Here is an 18,568-nt window from a genome sequence, read left to right on the forward strand (position 1 = left end):
TTATTAACTTTGTCTGAACTTGAAAAGTATTGCCAAGTTACCACGTCGTACCAAAGGATTTCTAATGGATGAGAAATATTAAGAAAGAAGGTTACGTATGAACTGTGAAATTTTTTGTGTTCAAGAATGTTCAGTGGTTCGTTGAATGCGTTAAATAACATTTTCATCGCTGATTCAAAATTCTCTCCAAAGAAAGCCGAGTATCCCAGTATCTTCAGTTTAGGATTAATAATATTATTAATAAGTAATCTTTTGACGGGGTTGGGGAGAGAGCTTAATACTGATTTATCACATTTGAATGTATTAAATTTTGATAATAGTGATTCAACTATTGTTTTTAGTCTGTAAATCGATACTTCTCTTATAATTGTAATTCCCGTTATCTCGAAGGAGGCTAGTTTCTTGTTTTTTTCTTGGATGACCAGTGTTTTTTTCTCCGAAAGGTTTAGGCCAATTCGTTCCAATATTTCTGAACACTCCATTAGTATTTGGTTTTTGTGATTAAAAGATGAACTTGCAATTATTACATCATCTGCATACGCTTTTATTGTTATCTCCTTGGTTTTAGCTTTCCTGATGAAATAGTCTAGCGCCAATCCGAATATTAAAGGTGATGATGAAGCTCCTTGGGGAGTTCCTTGGTTTTCCAATTTGTACCATGTTTTGCCGCGCCACTTAATCTTTACATATCTCGATGAACAGAAACTTTTCAGTAGAGCGGCCAAATTCTTGTCGATTTTCGTTATTCTCTGGATAAGTTTATCCACCTCGACTTTATCAAAGGCTGATTCCACGTCTCCTTTGATAATAATAGTATTATTATTATTAATACTATTATTATTATTCGCTTGGATTAGGTCCATCACATCCAATGTGAACTTTTCTCTTGATCCATTTTTAACAAATGCATATTGGGAATTTGGTAGAAATATCTTATCAGCTATTGATTGTAATCGTGAAGCCAAGACAATGTCGACCATTTTAAAGATGAAGCACGGGGTTTTTATCATACGAACTTCCAATGTTCCCGGTTTCGGGACAAAACCTCCACCCAAGATTCTCATCGTTAACGGGATGAGATTTGTTGATAAAATCGAATTTAGGAATTCTCTTACTCGAGATTCGTTGATTCTGATGAATTTTTCCCAAGATGAAGATGTGAACGAATCTGCATCAAGAGAACTAACTCTCTTTGTTTTTACCATGACGTGATTCCACTCTTCCTCTAACAATGGATCATTATTTGTGTCATTATTTGTTTCACTTTCTATGAATGGAGGCTTTCCTGTTGAAAATGATTCGAGTTTTTTCAGAATTGATGGTTCTCTCTCTTTGTCCTCCTCAGTTACTTTGTTTCCTCCTCTGTGAATTATCCATTCGTTTAACCTTGACCATAGTGCTTTAGAGTCTTTGTATATATTGTTGATGATCTTCGGGATCGAAAATTTCTCCTTTTTCTTCTTCAATTTCTTTAGTAAAGTTATTCTTTCCATCGGGTCCTTTGTTTTCTTTAACCGGTTGTTTAATTTTCTACAACCTCTAGAAAGTTTACTATCTGTTATTCTTTTCCATTTTCCATTGTTATCCGGGAATGTTCTTATCGATGTGGCGATTTCTTTTAGTTTGTCTTTTTTAATTTTGTCATTTAGTAACCATTCGTCTTTAAATTTCCACTGGAAATTATTTATATATCTAATTTTCTTTTGATGTGGCCTCGAGCCTTCATTGGGGATCATTGTCGCTTCTAGTTGATTGTGATCTGAATCAAACTTATTATTAATATTAATATTAATAATATTAAAGGAGATTGGAACCAGAATTACATCAATGGTAGTTTGGCCTCTGTTGAACGTGACCGTGTCTACAGGGAAACATGATTTATGATTGATAAAACAGGATGAGATGTCTTTTAACAATCTCTTAGATAAAGATGATTTTTTTGACGACCATAACTGGTGGTTACAATTTGTGTCTGAACAGAAAATGGTTTTACCTTCTAGCGTGTTGATGTAATTGATTATTGTTTGCCATTTAGATTTGGAGCCAAAATACGAAGAGATTATATTGTAATTTTTGTTTCTAAACACAAAGGAAGCACATATAAAGTCAGGTAGTTGATGATTTTTTTCCTTTGGATTGAAGTTAACTGGGATAATTAGGATTGCTTTCCCATTTGCCATCAATTTAGCTCGCACATTGTTAATCTTAATTGATTTATCTGAGCTCTTTGTTTCAAAAAATTTGGTTAACCATTTACCGTTTGGTTCATTGATGGATAATATTGTGTTATTCATAAATTGTGATGAAATTTGATTTGATTTATTATAAGATTTGCACAAATTCCAATGAATAATTTTAATCATGTTTAAAAGCTTTAATTGAATTTTTGGTAGAATTTTATTTTACACGTGGTATTTGTTTCTTTTTTTACTCACTAGATGGGGGGAATTGTTGTTCCAGCGGGTTTTTTTGAATAGCTTTACGCTAACTTTTTCTTTGGTTATTTTATTAATTGTTGTTTCTTCAATTTGTTGAGTTAATTGTTATTTTTGTTATTATTTGTATTAATATTTGTATTATTATTATAATTATTATTATTATTATTATTAGGATTGTTGATTGTGTTAATTTGTTTGTGATTATGAACATTCGAGTCGATCAGATAGTGGGTGAAGTTGAAACTAAATACTTCATCTGCGGTATCTGCAACAAAATAGCTATCGACCCTCGGGTTCACAATGGTGGATTTAAACAACGATTCTGTGCTCGGATGTTTTGTAACATTTGTATCTCCAGTCGAGCTGGTAATCCTGCTTTCGCCAAACCACCCGAGCCTTACAAGAAACCACAAACAAAATGTCCTATTCCCACTTGTAACATCGATTTCAACGATCCCTATTTCACTTTCATGGGAAATATGGAGAGGGAAGCCTATGCTCTTCTAAAAGTTGAATGTGTAACCTGTCGGTTGATTTACGGGATTTACGATTATTTGGCCCATGAGCCTCGGTGTTATACTGGAGTTACTCCAAAGCGTAAAAGTGTTCCCTTGGATTTGAATACCGCCTATGGCGTCAATAACACCATTGATGAATTTACCAAGCGAGTTTCTCATGGGCGGGCATATAATATTATTAGTATTAATAATAAACGTGTTGATCCCACTTATGGTACCCTTGGAGATGATGAGGTCCCATTGTATTGTTTAGGAGCCGATAAGACGCCATCGATTGTTACCAAAATGAGTTACACTCCCCAGCAATTAAAAGCTCAACTCAATGAAATTTTTGGTTATAAAACCGAGCTGATCGATGTGGTGAAGATGTGGCATCAAAGTATCAACCAATGTGAGACCGTTGGTGAATTCCTCAAGGATTATCCCATCAAAAGTCCCGTCAACGTGATTCCTCATCGTGTCACCTATTCTCGTGAACAATTCAACTTATCGATGCGTTATCTTGGTGGTTTTCCAAATAAATGTCCATTTTGAATGGGATAAATAACTGATTTAGATGAAAAGTAATTTTTGGAAAAATTAAAAGAGAAAATGAAAGAAAAATTTAAAGAAAAACAAAAGAGTGAGAAAGGATTAGAGTTAAAGCGAGAATTTTAGAAAAGCGAAAAAAAATTGTAAGAAAGAATTTAAAGATTGTAATTAAAATGAAAAAATCTTCCGTCAATGATTATCAATATTTTGTATAATTATTAATATTATTAATAATATTAATAATATTGATAGATTTCTTGATTATTTCATTAAATTCTCATTATCCATGAGTAGTCAAAGTTGATTTTCTGAATTTCTTGTCTTAATCTCGCTTGGAACTGTGGGCATTCCCAAGTGAATGATTCGTGACCTTTTTGATGACAAATTGGGCATAAGTATTTATCAGGTAGGTGTTTGACTTTACAGTCAATTGGTCGATGAGATTCGGAGCAGAATCTGCAAATCGATTGAGCTTTACATTGGGAACCAAAGTGACCCAATGTTTGGCATTTCCAACATTTGAGAATATTGAAATGATCAGTCACGTTGATTAGTTGGAATCTGAAGTAAAGCTTTCCTCGCTTCGATTCAATAGCTTCTCTTGTTTCCGGTGAAACTGAGATAATCACATCAAAACTTTTACCATCCTTGTTGGGAAAATTTGTCACGTATTCGAATGCGTGTTTTCTTGATAAATTATTAGCAATAAAAATATTATTAATAAGATCCGACCATTCTTCTTTTGATTCGATGTTTCCACGATAATGAATCTTGTGTAATTTTACCCTCGGGTCAAAGACATCAGGCCAGTTGATATCTAATTCATTGTTCCATTTCTTTAATGAAGAGATTGCTTTCTTGGCTGAAATTACATCTGGTGCTCTTGCTTTGACTGATTTACCAACTTTGGATAGAATGAGTGGAAGGTCAGGAAGGTAATTCGCCTCGCAAGCTTCCCTCATCATCTTGATTATTTCTTCAGGATTATCCTTTGATCGGATTAAAAAAACCGGATCTAGATCGATTGATTGCCATTGTTTCCAATTTTTAGGGATTGCCCCCGTTTCTCTATCGTAGATTACCTTCTTGGCCCTTTTAGACGGGGTTGCTTCTTTATCTCTTTTTTCACTTTCATGGTATATTTGGTGAGCTTTTACCCTATTAACTGGCAGTCTAAAGGCGCCCAATTCCTCATCTTCATCTTCAAAATCGATTGAGTGTTGATCCGATTCTTTTATCGACGATTCAAGAGGCTCAGTATCTTTATCTTCCGGTTTACTAATATTATTAGTATTAATATTATTAGTTTCCAATGGGCTATTATTGATGACACCAGGGTCCATTTCTATCATGAATTTGAATCTGGCAATCAATTCATCTCTTGCTTGACGAGCCAAGGGGATCATGTTTGATTCACCATGTGTTTCCTTAGGAAAGTTTGTTAAGAACCAGTTCAAACAATTCATCGTCTTTTTAGCGCGATTTTCTGTTAACTTGAATCCCAAACTTCCTAAGACTTTAACGTTACATGATATGAAGTGAAGAAGACGAATGTTGATAATTAGAATCTTAGATTCAGTGCTTTTAATCTTCGCATTTATCAGCATGCCTTTTTCATGAACTAAATCGAGCCAGGAAAAGCACGTTGCTATTTCTTCTTTGGTGGGTAAATCTATATAAAACAGAACAGGGGATACAATAGGTAGAGTTGATATTAGAATTAAGATTAGTTAATAATATTAAATTAGAATAACAAATTAATTTTATCCCAAAATATGTTAACAGGTACCAAGGTTTTCAGTATATAACTGGGTGTGGACCGGTGGGTCGTTTTTTGTTATTTTCTTTTCTTACCTATTAGAGGGAGTACTGGGTCCGATGACATGATGATCTTGGGCACAAATTACACACTTTATGATAAATTATTAACTAATAATATTAATATTAATCAGGAATTTTTCAGAAAAAACAATGGGACCGGAAAACGTGATTAAGAATAAGAAGAAATTCTATTCTCTAGTTGAAACCAAAGATGTCGCTAGTTGGCAGAAGAAAAGAATAGAAAATCTCTATGTAATTTTCCATAGAAAGTGATGACATCTGGTGGTTCGATTAACGATTAACTTTAGTTCTTTCTTTTTTTTTAATTTCTCTTTTTTTTCTATTCATGATGAAATTTTAGTTCTTTTTGTTTTAATTATTATTGTTTTTTAATTTTTCTAGTCATTTATTGTGTTAATATAATTATAAACTTCTCAGGAAACTGTGGAAAGTATTTGTAAGTATATATAAAAATCTGATTGATTTAATTAGGTCAATTTACTCCAATGAGCGCTCTTTTTTTCTAGAGGTTTGTTGACATTAAACTGGATGATTGATTTAATTAGATAATCTCTCTAATTAATATTGATCGATGTGATTAATGTGTGAGCTTGAAATGAGCTTTAAAGGGTTGAAAGAAAGAACAAGTGCTTCTTATTGTTATTCCTCTTCTTTGACCTAATCCTTATCCCTTAACATCTTTAACCCTTTCCTTTCGCTTCCTACACTTTTTCAGGGTGTGTTCAGCTTGGGTTTTCTTATTGGTTGTAACTATTTTGCTAGTTAATCAATTTGATTCATATCCAGAACAATTAAGAATATTGTTCTCTTCAGTAATAACTGTTCTGATCTGCGAAAAACACCAGGATAACCTTTAAAAATTGCGATTTCCTATGTTTACAATCCTTTATTTTTCGTTTCATATCTCTCTCTCTCTCTCTCTCTCTCTCATCTCTTTCTTTTTTCTTCCTAATGAATATAACGGTACCTAAATCCTTCATTTAAAAAAAATCCAATGAAAAGTGTGATTGATTTCAAGGTTTAATCTAAATTAATCTACTTTTGAATAAAAGCCAAACCGATTCCTCTTCAGTCTATTGATACTTAAACCCAGCAAACACACTTGATGTCATCCAATTGACAAACAACTTGTTGACAATTAACTTGTAATCAAGCTTGTCAAAAGAACGAGTAATTGTCCTGATTAAATAATCTAGGAAAAATAACTGATCACAATTAGCTGATTTTTTAGTCTATCAGACTGATAACCTTGAATCAGGTTCTCATTCAAAACTTCAAATTTCAAATCAAATCAAATCCTTACAATCTAATTACATCCAATTGGACATTCAAATGTAACAATTTGAATCAACAATCAAAATTAATCATTTCTACTAATCGTTGTTCAGTCTAATTAGTTAAAGTGCTCCAATGATTTAAGATTAGACTAGTAAACTAATCAGTTCTGAAACAATTAACTTTATTTTTGAACTTTTTTTCATGTTTACAATTTAATTGCAGGTCAAGTAATTTAGTTACAATTTAAAGTTTACTTTTAATTGTTTATTTGCGTTTACTAATCACTTATATTGATTGTGATTACTTTTTCACTCAACTGTAAATAATTGATTGTTATAATTAGTTAATATGAGAAATTGAATAATAATTTTTATGCAAATAAATTAATTCAACAATTAAACTTAAGTTCAATATAAGAAATTACTTTAATTATCTAACTGATTATTATTAACAGCAATTAATTAGCACTTAATGAACTTATGAATTTAAATCTTTTCACCATGAGATGAAATTAAATTGAAACGATTTAATTGTTTGCTTAATTGTTGACAAGTTGCTAATTAATGAGTTATAATGTTTTTCAATTAAATGAAATTGTTGTTTATTAATTAATATCAATGTACTAAATTAATAACAACAAACTATTCAAGGTTAACAATTTAATCTAAACGTAATTATGATTAGTTAATTGTTGACCTCAGTTATTTGTGTTATGATGTTGATTTGATTAATTGTCAATATCTTTGATTAGTTTTAATCAATCAAAATGGCTGAGTTATTATTATGAATTAATTGTTAACCTTAAACTTGATCACTCCTTTTGTTTTTAATTAGTAAACAATCAAATCTAATCAAGTTAACAAAATATCTGTATCAGTTAATCATTTCATAAACATATATTGATTAATTGTTAGTTAATTTGTTACAATTTAAATCATATATTGTAACAGAAATTAAATCAAATGAAATTTTATCAATCATATGATACATTGAATTTACTACAATACAATTAACGATTATTTATATCAAAGGCGTTTATTTGATTACAATTAGCTTTAACTAGGAAACTGTCACAATTAACTAATTACGACTCAAAAGTATAACTGTTTTCTTCAATAATTAACTTTTCAGTGGATCATCAGATTGTATATTTTGACAGGATTAAGATTAAGAGATTAGAATCTCAGTTAATCCAAAATTGCGATTGATTTCTCACAATCAATTTATCGATTAAATTGCTGGGCAATTGGACATTTTAATGATGAGAAATATTATCACAATCAAGGATATCCCTCAACTGATTAGAATCAAAAAAAAACCTTGACAATTAAAAATAATGATCATGATTATTAATCAACTTGAAGGGATTACCCAAACATCATCTCCCAACAATCAACTCTTTTCAGTGATTAAAATGAAAACCATTTTGTTTATCTATTTTTTCAAAAACAAAATTGATTAAATTAATTTAATCACATAACAATTAAACAAAAAAAGCCTCTGTAGTTAATCATGATGATAATTAATCAAGACGACAAAAAAAATGAGGATAAATGTATTTGATTAGCATGAGTTGTATTCATCTTTACAACAGAATCAAATCAAATCAAATCGTCAACTAATCATTTCACTTTTCTAATCCTGCTCATAATAATTATCCTTAATTTGATTCAATTAAGATTTTCTATCATCTCAACTAATTAACTAATAGATTTAATTAACAAGTGATTGTGTTTACCAAGAGAGCGAAAAGTTTCCATTTTGATTTTCCCTCCACCGAAAAAGGGTAAGCAAATTAAAGAGAAATTATTTATTTGTTTACCAATCTAATTACTAATTGTTACAATTAATTCTATCAGTAAATCACTAAATTTATCCCTATTCTTTTCCTGAGATCAAACAATCAACTTCAATTGTTAACAAGGTGAAACCAACAATCAACTAAATGTAATTACTTTTAAAGGTTGAGGCTAACCTTTTGTCATGAGAATCTTTAATTTAGTTTAATTGATTATTTATCAACCTGATTGTTTTATTCAGCTGATTAAATTGATTTCTATTGATTCAGTTGTGATTTTCTGGGAAAACATCATTAGAATTGTTATTTATCATCCTGATATTATGATTTGATCTCAATTATAATGCAGATAATTTGATTTGCTTGTCTTTCCACTTTTTCAATTGTGATTTAAAGATTTCAAATTAATCATGATCATAATTATCATGAATTGTCATGAACTGAATAAATCAGCTACATAATTGTGATTAGATTTGATTATATAAATCACCGAGTAGGTGTTTCCTTTCCGGTCTCTGTCTATGTTTCATTTTGTGACAATTAACGTATAAAAAGTGGTAAAAATGATTTAATTGTTGACAGTCAACAAGTGAAAACAAATTAAATTATCTTGGTGTTGGTTAATTGTGACACCTTATATTTTCTCAATCGATCTAAATTGTTGATCCTCATCAATTAATTTATTTTCCTCTTCAATTCAATGATCATTTTCGTATCGAAAAATCAACAACTTCATTCAAACTGATTTTCTGAAAATCTTTTCATTTCTATTTCTAGATCATTCAAACAAATCTCAACATCGACAGTTTTTCAATTGGTTTAACCTCTAATTGTTAATTTCTCTCAGTGAATGAGTTACATGTTTAATTACAATTAACTTGATCATTAGCTATGCCATCAAATACTAACTTCAAGCAATCTGAATCAATGAATGATTTATCGGTTTCAAGTATCGAGTCTGTGGAGATTAACAATGCAAATAAAGGCCAATTAGTTAATCAATATTCACCAGCAATCAGCCGATCATCATTGTTGATTAACCACCAACAGACTGAACCTGTACCCACCTCTAATAACAATGTAAGTGTATTTGATGATAATTCATTTTGATTGGGATTAATTTACAATCGGATTTACAATCAATTTAATTGAATCATTTATCTTTCGACAGGTAAAATTATCTAATAAAACTGATAAGTTTACACTTCCGTTGGCACTTGGTTCTAGTTTAGCGATGCTTTTAGGTTCGATTCCCTCTGGATACAATGTCGGAGTCGTTAATACCCCGCAAATGGTGATTAGTTAATTACTCTCATTTTGGTGAATAAGATTAGCAAATTGAAACAATTTAATTAATCTTTTGAACATTCTCATAGGTTCTTAAATCTTTCTGTAACGAAACTTTAATTGAGCGAGGTATTCATATTTCCTCAACGAAACTTGACTTTCTATGGTCAGTTTGTGTGTCCAGTTTACTTCTTGGAGCAATTGTAGCAACAAATTTCAGCAATCAATTGGCAAATTGGACTGGAAGGTAAATAATACAATCATGTCAAGTTAAATCATCAATTACCGAAAATAAGATTCAAATGGTCAACCAATCAACTGTAATTTAGTTTGATTGTTGATCAAATCGTTACCATTAACTCATAAGAGATTAATAGTCGATAACTGATCATCTTGGAATTGATTCTCTCTCTCTCTCTCTCTCTCTGGCTTTCGATTTTGATTCTGATTTATCCTCTTAATTGTAATCATCTTAATCATCTACAGAAAAGGTGCTCTTCTCATCTCTGGATTATTTGGTATTATCGGTTCCATCCTATTCTTTGGTTCATATTATTTACGATTTGTTCCAATTCTTGTTGTTGCAAGATTCATCTCAGGAATTCATTCAGGTAATAATAATGAATTTTATTCCACATGTTTCATGAACAATGAAATACTCTAAGATGAAAATAAGAATAATAAAATGTAGGTTAATCTTTTGGAAGAATAAGAAGTAATTTAAATTCAAGAGAAAAAAAGTTCAACTCACGAGAATTTACATATTTCTGATTACATGATATTTATTGAAAAACAGGAAGAGATTAGTTCCAAAGATTTTATCCAAACCGAGTTGATCAAATTCAGTCTAATGTTCATTTTTCTGATCATCAATTTTCAGGTCTCACCTCAGGATTGGTTCCTCTTTATATCGCTGAGATTTCACCTGAAAACTTGAAAGGAGCAATGGGAGTTTTTCATGTCATTGGACTGAACTTCGGTATGTTGCTCGGTCAAATATTGGGTCAAGAAACTTTACTGGAACTGAGAAATGTTGGTCACTACTTTTGGGTCTATCAGCCATCTTCATACTTCTTGGATCGACACTTTACAAATCAAGTCCATCTAGTCCAGTTTATCTGTTTATCGTAAAAAATAAATTCAAAAAAGCAATCAAAGGTAATGATAATCCACCAGAACAAAAAGTCAGTTCGATTATAAAATATTCTAATTGGAATGAACTATTTTCTCACAGAATTGGCACTTATTCGTCGTTCATCTGTGTCACAGATGGAAGATGAAATTGCTGTTCTAAAGAAAGAACATAAAGAACAAGAAGCCAACAAATCGAACTGGACATTTTTCTCTGTATTATCGTCGCCCGAATATCGAGGAAAAGTTCTGTTGATTATTCTAATTCACATCGGTCAACAATTCTCTGGTATAAATGCTGTTTTTTACTATTCAACTTCTACATTCTATCAACTTGGAATGACCATGAAACAGGCTCAATATGGTTCCATCGCTCTTGGTTTCATCAACGCGTTCACGTGTTTCGTTGCGATGCCTTTATTGAAAAAATGGCGACGTCGAACTTTGTTATTCCTTAGCATTTGGGGAGGAGTTTTTTGCCTAATCGGTTTAACGATCATGATTAAGATTAAGGTGAGATAAAAATCGTCAGGTAATCGGTTTTTGAGCTCAAAATCTCATTTGGTTTACAAACTTAACTCTTTATCAGGATTCATATTCTTGGGCTCCAATTGCAACCGTTGGATTTTTCTTGGTATTTGCTTTCATATTTGCCGTTGGAAATGGTTAGTTAATCATTTACGAAATTGTCATGAGTTGATTGTCTAATTGTTTTATTGGTTTATTAGGTCCGATTCCATGGTTAATTCCTGCTGAAATGTTACCACAAGCAACTTTAGGCGCTGTTTGTGGAATCGGCGGCTTGATTAATTGGCTTGGTAATTTCATCGTCGCTCTTTCATTCCCAGTTCTTGATAATCTACTGGGTGATTCTGTTTTCTTGATCTATGCTATTTTCTGTACATTTGAAGGAATCATCCTCTTCTTTTATCTTCCTGAAACAAATACCTTTACCAAGACAATCTCAACAGAAATCATCTTACCTTCATCATCAACAGCAACATCCACATCTTCATCACCATTACCCAAACCAGCTGATTCTCAGCAACATGATGAAGATTAATTTTCAATCCGATTTTTTTTATCATTCACATTATTTTTTGATCATTTTAAGGTTGAAAATCAATCATCAACTGTTGGGCGATTAATCGTCATTTTATATATTTAATATATTCACTTTGTGTCAACCAATAATTGCCATGAAAATCAGTAACAAATTAAGCCAATAATTTGATTACTTAATGATAATCTCATCAATTCATCTTCATCATTGTCATCATTTGTTATTGTTTCATTTCATCTTTTGCATTTTCTTCACCAAATTTTCACCAAACAATTTCATTACCTTTTGTTATCATTGTTATGAACTTCTCTGATTGTTATCATGATTGAATAGAATTAAATTTTACAATCTTAATTATGACAACGGAATATTATCAATACAATGATTGAGTGGTTTGTTTATGAAACAAATGCTTTTTATTATTTTCCATGTGGAAATAATTTTGAGCTTTGATTGAATTGGAACTTGAGTTTACAGTTAAAAGAATGAAAAATATATCGACACTTATTAAATTGTATACAAGAAATTAAGTTTTCCACAATCAAATCAATATCTTTCATCTTGTGTCAATTGATCTCTTATTGATTCTATCACAAGAATAATGAGTTAACTTAATTCTTATCCATTTGATGACATAACAAGTAATTAAATTAACTGATTTGAGTGACACCCAAAGATAGAGAGATTGGAAGAATCAACAGAACCAACCAGAGAGAATTGATTAAATTGTCTTGTACTGATTGGACTGATTTGATCCAAATTCTTTTTACAATTAACTTGATAATCCTTTGTTTCCTTGGTGTAGATCCAAACAATCATAATATTGTAAATCCACATTGAGCTCAACGAATCACATTTGTAACGATCGTAGAAACAATCGATCAACATTTCCAATCAATTGATTATACAACAAAGAGAAACAGATAGAGAGGAAGAGAGAGAAACCAAAGTCTTTATCCTCCAAATCCATTGAGAGATTATCTCAACTTTGATCCTCAGAACATTATCATGGAATTCTCAATGCTGATATTCACCTTACAATCTAAAGTGATAAAAAAAGAAAAGAAAATGCTTAATTCTGTTACCATGGAAATGGCGCCTTTTCCTCAACTATTAATTTCCAACGGAACTTTGATTCAATTAACTCTTCTCGTTACTCTACTTTCGTTTAATTGTTCCTTTTCTTTCTTTCAAATTACAATCAAATGAATAGATTTTCTTTTAATTAGATATTAATTTAAATGATTGAACCATAAAATAATCGAACTTTTTATTTCTATCAAAAAGTAATAATTGAATGGAAGTTTTTTTCTTTTTCTTTTCTCTTCAGTTCGAGTTGCATGTTATCCTCAATTGGAGCAAATGCTAATTGAATGTCCCATCATTTCTATTAATATCCTAATAATAATTAGAATTATAATCACTGTCATTATTAAGCTGATTCTTTTTCTTATGTTATTCTAATTGGTGTTTGTGTCTCTTACCTTCAAGGATTATCTTTTCATCGCCTTTGGATTTACACGCAGCATGTGAGCTCATCATTTTTGTTTTGTCTCTCAATGGATTTAGATGGATTTGTAATTGTATTTGGTTTCTTTTTTTTGTTCTTTTGTTTTCTCTCTCTCTCTCTTTTGTTTGTCTTTTCTCAGAGGTTGTTGACACTTTTTCCGTGAACATTTCTCAAGAAAGTAGACGAACTCGAACATCCTCGAGACTTTTACACTTCCGCTCATCAGACCAACATATCGGCGATATCTCAATCCTTGGGATGTTGATTATCTCTCCACCTCCATTTCCATTTCCATTGGAAACTAGACCATTGTTGACACTTTCACTTTCACTTCCACCACAACCTCCATTACCTGTATTGCCATTAAGACCAATACCACCAGGAGAGTGATTATTACAGTAATCAGCTCTTATTTTGCTTCCATAACCACCAATCGTCGGTCCGATTCCAACATCTAAAGATCTTCCCATTCCAATGACGATCGAATCGTGCATATTAACCAGATCAGCTTCTGAAGGAATTATCCTGATTGTTGATCGATTAAGTGTTGATTTACATGAAGTTGAAGGAACACGAATATTTCCAACCACTGGAGTTGTTTTCTTTGCTGTTGCCGTGGTGGTTGATGAATAATCATCATCATCAGAGGCTTGAAATGATGGTTGGTATGGTTCAAGCATACGAATCTTTCCCCATTTATTTATACACATTAAGATGGTTGTTGCCCAAAGGAGAAGGACAAATATGATTAAGGTTAAATCTAATGGACTAACTAATTCATCTGAGACAATTATTGAACTTCGATTGACAGATTCACCTAAAAAGGAGATGGAAGAAGGGAAAATGAAAAAAAGACAATAAATATTACATAACATAACAATTTCTCTCAATGATATTAATACATAAATGGTGACAAAAGAAAAGGAAAAAGACATTAGTTGATAACCCAAACTATTAAACAACAACTTCAACACAATTACAATTCCAATGAGAATATATTAATATATTCAATTTCCATCAATATCTTTATTGTTGATTCAGGTTATTACTTTTGAATATCATTCTTATCATCATCATCATCATCATCATATCATTTACATTGACTGTTGTTATTTACTTATGGTTCCTGAATTGGAAACTTCAATTTGTTTGTAGCTATACAAATGATTAACGAATGTTTTATCAACAATTAGACAGTTTTTGTTATTTGCATTGAGAAAAACACAGATCAAGTTAATTAATGAGAAACTGAATTACATTTAATTACAACAGAAATGTAATTAATAACGATGATGAGGTTTTCAAGTTAACCAAAATTGGGTGAATCAAATGTTGGTTGTTTTTTATATTCTCGGTTAATTTTTTTTTGTTAATTACTATTTTCCTGATATGTTTTTGATATACAAAGATGACAATGAGACTATTACAACCGTAATCATCATTATCATTATTATCCAGAATCATAAATCATGAAAAATATTATTATCCTATTATATTGTGATCGATATCGTTTAATGATAAGATGTTAATACAATATCAATATCTCTGGTTTGTATTAACTTGGGTTTCTCACAATTTACATTTTAAGCCAACAATTAACTTAATCGATTGTCTATTTAATTGACAATTTACTACAACATGATTTACCAAAAGACAACATTGGACAATTTCATCACTTTTGATTATCAATCAAGATTTAAATTGTTACCATTGAGAGAAATTTAAAATCTCAAGTACATTAAATGCTTTTAATCAAATTGATTCAATGTAAAAATTTAAATTCACTTGATGATATTAAAGTTAACCAATGAATATTGGTTATCGATGAATTTCCTAGCGATATTGATGATTTAATTGTCACAATTTAATTTGATTCAATTTTTTGTAAATCATTAGCCGGGAAAATTTGATTCCTTGTTCATGTTTTGATTTGTTCAATTTGAATTGTTTTGATTGTTTCAATCAGTGATTTATTCATTAACAGTTGATTTACAATCTATTCTGTGTAATTATTATTGGTTAAAATGATTAGATGATTAATCAATTAATTAACTTATTAAACTTTATATTAAATGTTTATTGATTTTGATGATCAGTTTTGTAGACAAAAAAAGTAATCTAATTGTTCATAATCATGAATATTCATGAGAATCAACAATCAAAACAAATTAAGAAAATTTTTCTTTTCTGTTTATCTTACTTATTATTTCAATTGTGACAGTTTGACATTGATTAACAATTAACGTTTAATTAAGTTACAATAAGAGGAAAAGAAAAAGTTAATTACATTAGATATTGTTATTGTTAACAAATGAATGGATTAGTTAACCAAGAATTAATAATCAACATATTAATCTGACAATCAATTGTAACCAATTTCTGATATCAGTGAACTCAGCCAATAATTAACTCGCAATTAACATTCAACTTTTGGTTATAATTGAACTTGCAACTTATTTTTAAACACTATTAACGGTTAATTGTATCATCGCAATCAATTTTTCATTGACAGTTTTATTAACTAAAAATTAAAGTTAAACTATAATTAGCTTAAGACAATTAAGCCAATTAGTTGACTTTGAATTGATCTTTCGTAACGATTTATATAAATTGGAAAAAAATTTTCTTTCTAATTAGTTTTAGTTGAATTAAACTTTGTAAATTATTTGATTGATGTTTTGTTGTTTTTAATCAAAAATTTAATTCCAATTTCTGGTAACCAAGGTTTCAATTTGATTTCGTCAACAATTATGATTAATTTTAATTTTGTTCTAAACAATTGGAAACAATCATGAGAATATATCATTTGTAATTACCATTGATAGGGTTTCATGTTTATTGATCTAATCAACGTTCATTGTTACTGTTGGTTACATTGTCATGATTAACTTTAATTGTTCAACTTTTCATTCATATACAATTTAATCATCAGCCTCATCTTTGAACATGATTAAAGTGAATCAATCTTTAAATGATGATCATTAAATTGCATTTCTTTCAGTTAACTAATAGTTAGAATAAGAAAATGATAACAATCAACTCAATGTTTGCGAATTCAGGTCTGATTGTGTTTCTTTGATTGTAACAATTTAAAAATGAAGGACTTACCTCGATAATAGTAAATTGCTTGGTTATTGTCACTTTTAATCGTTGGCAATGTTGTCAGATTAGTTGTGTTGTTAATTGTTGATAACTCTGATTGTTGGACAAGATGATTAGAGAATTGATAATTGTTGTGATTACGTTGACGATTGATGTAATTATTATAATGTTGATTTGATGATGATGAAAATGATGAAGATGAAGATAAAATTTGATTGAAAATGTTCATATTGGATGGATAGTTAATTGTGAGCAATCAAGAATCGGTGAAGTTATCAATTGATCCATAATTATTGATTGTGATATAATATCTTTAGGGTTAAATGATGGTCACTTGGTCATAATCATCAGTATGAAGATAAATTCAATCAAAAAGGGATGAAGATATCCAAATTGTTGAGTATTGATTTGTTGATTAAGTTGATTGTCAGAGTCACCAAAAGTAAATGTTAACCGTAAACAACAGCATCTTCATCAACAAGATAATCATTGAAGATAATCAATTGACAAATGGATAATATTTATAAACGTGATCGAGGAAGAGGAGGAAATGAAGATAAATATAAACTCAGAAAGGAGACAAAGGCAAAGAGATGATGAAGATGATTAATTGTTTATCCAAAGAATCAAAGATTGACCTAAAATTATTACCAAATTAAGGTTATCTAAATGTGAGACAATAGTTATAAGGAGGAAATTGTGATTAGTTGTCACTCGAGTTGATAATATTCATGGTGAGGATCAACATGGAACTGGATTAACTTAACATTAATTCACAATAATTGGATTAAAAAACTTTTGTCAAACTGTTGATCCATTGATGAGAATCGACTTTGGATTTTGATTTATTATAATAACTTTTTCTTGGTAAATGTTACGCATCAACTGGCAGTTTTATGTGAGCAGAATCCATTGATAAAAAAATATTGTTTATGAAATTTATGATAACAATGAAGATGAAGATGATGAAGGTGAAGATGATGATTATTTGGTGGACTTTGTTTTGATTACATTTTAATTGCGATAAGTAACCATATGTTGATGTTTGTATTCGATTATCGTCCGAATGAGAACTAAGAATTTTTATCACGACTTTCATTCAATTCATATCTTCAGACGCAAACTCTGTTCATTTGAAACTATTATCATCATTGTGTAGTAGGATTAAGATGAATTTACCAAGATTTTACGATTTTCATTCGACTTATTAGTTTACGAATTGTTTAAAATGGATCATTTAAACAATTAAACAAAATACTGATTATATGGCGGGGAAAGAATTAAATTGCTGATCGATTTTTTTTAAATTAGCGATATTATGCCGATTTAAGATGATTACATTTACAATAAAGCTTATAAAAAGATATACTGACTAACATATTAATATAACCACCCCTAATTTAAATTCATTATTCATTAACCAAGATAAAAGATAAAATTTAAGTGTAGTAAAATAACAATTCAGTTTAGATTTCAAATTGAAATCCTTTGAATTTTACCATACCCGTTTCATTGACTATAGAATCAGGTATTTGATCTGAATAAGTTAAGAAGAAACGGATTCTGTAATCAATTCGGTAAATGAAATTATGTACTACAAACTAGCAAGATAATCGATTCAAATTGATAATACACGAGAAAAATTATGAGTAATTGATCTAATCAAGAAATATTCACGTTTAATTAATATGAACCAACAACACGAAAGTATTTAGCTCTAAATCGAAATCATAATTTACAAATCTTATATAAGTTTGTTCTCGATTACCATTATTTACCATTCATTGATTTTATTATATTAAACCTTAAATCAAAAAAGAAAACTACGTCCTACATACCTTTACTCTGGCCTTAATAAAATCAATTTATAGCCCTCGAACCAAGGGTTTTGTTATATATCAATTGAAGTGAAACAGTAATCATTATCAATAAATGAACAATAACAGGGGAAATTATTCAAACAAATGGTAGTTACATAAAAGAAAAAAGAATGCACTTTTGATTCACATGTAATAATGAATAACAATTGAACAATAAAAAATAACTAACCTAACCTAACCTAACCTAACT

General features: G+C 30.1%; 2 protein-coding genes across 2 annotated transcripts; one reads left to right on the forward strand and one right to left on the reverse strand.

The window, feature by feature from the left end:
* The first annotated feature begins 8,972 nt into the window (after positions 1-8,972).
* Positions 8,973-12,254, forward strand: LOC128393119 (solute carrier family 2, facilitated glucose transporter member 3-like). The gene is given in 9 exon segments (XM_053353247.1): positions 8,973-9,485; positions 9,577-9,699; positions 9,782-9,939; positions 10,179-10,303; positions 10,573-10,707; positions 10,710-10,850; positions 10,927-11,336; positions 11,413-11,488; positions 11,552-12,254. Coding segments are annotated over 9 exon segments (1,692 nt in total). The 5' UTR covers positions 8,973-9,296; the 3' UTR covers positions 11,887-12,254.
* Positions 12,255-12,279: 25 nt separating this feature from the next.
* On the reverse strand, positions 12,280-18,079 carry LOC128393120 (uncharacterized). Its single transcript, XM_053353248.1, has 3 exons — positions 16,505-18,079; positions 13,371-14,213; positions 12,280-12,928 (listed from the first exon to the last, which is right to left on the reverse strand). Exons 1-2 carry the CDS (start codon positions 16,725-16,727, stop codon positions 13,567-13,569), a joined length of 870 nt encoding a protein of 289 aa, XP_053209223.1. The 5' UTR covers positions 16,728-18,079; the 3' UTR covers positions 12,280-12,928; positions 13,371-13,566.
* Positions 18,080-18,568: the final 489 nt, after the last annotated feature.

The sequence above is a fragment of the Panonychus citri genome, unplaced genomic scaffold, assembly GCF_014898815.1.
Source record: "Panonychus citri isolate SS breed McGregor unplaced genomic scaffold, ASM1489881v1 Contig00138, whole genome shotgun sequence".
NCBI lineage: Eukaryota > Metazoa > Arthropoda > Arachnida > Trombidiformes > Tetranychidae > Panonychus > Panonychus citri.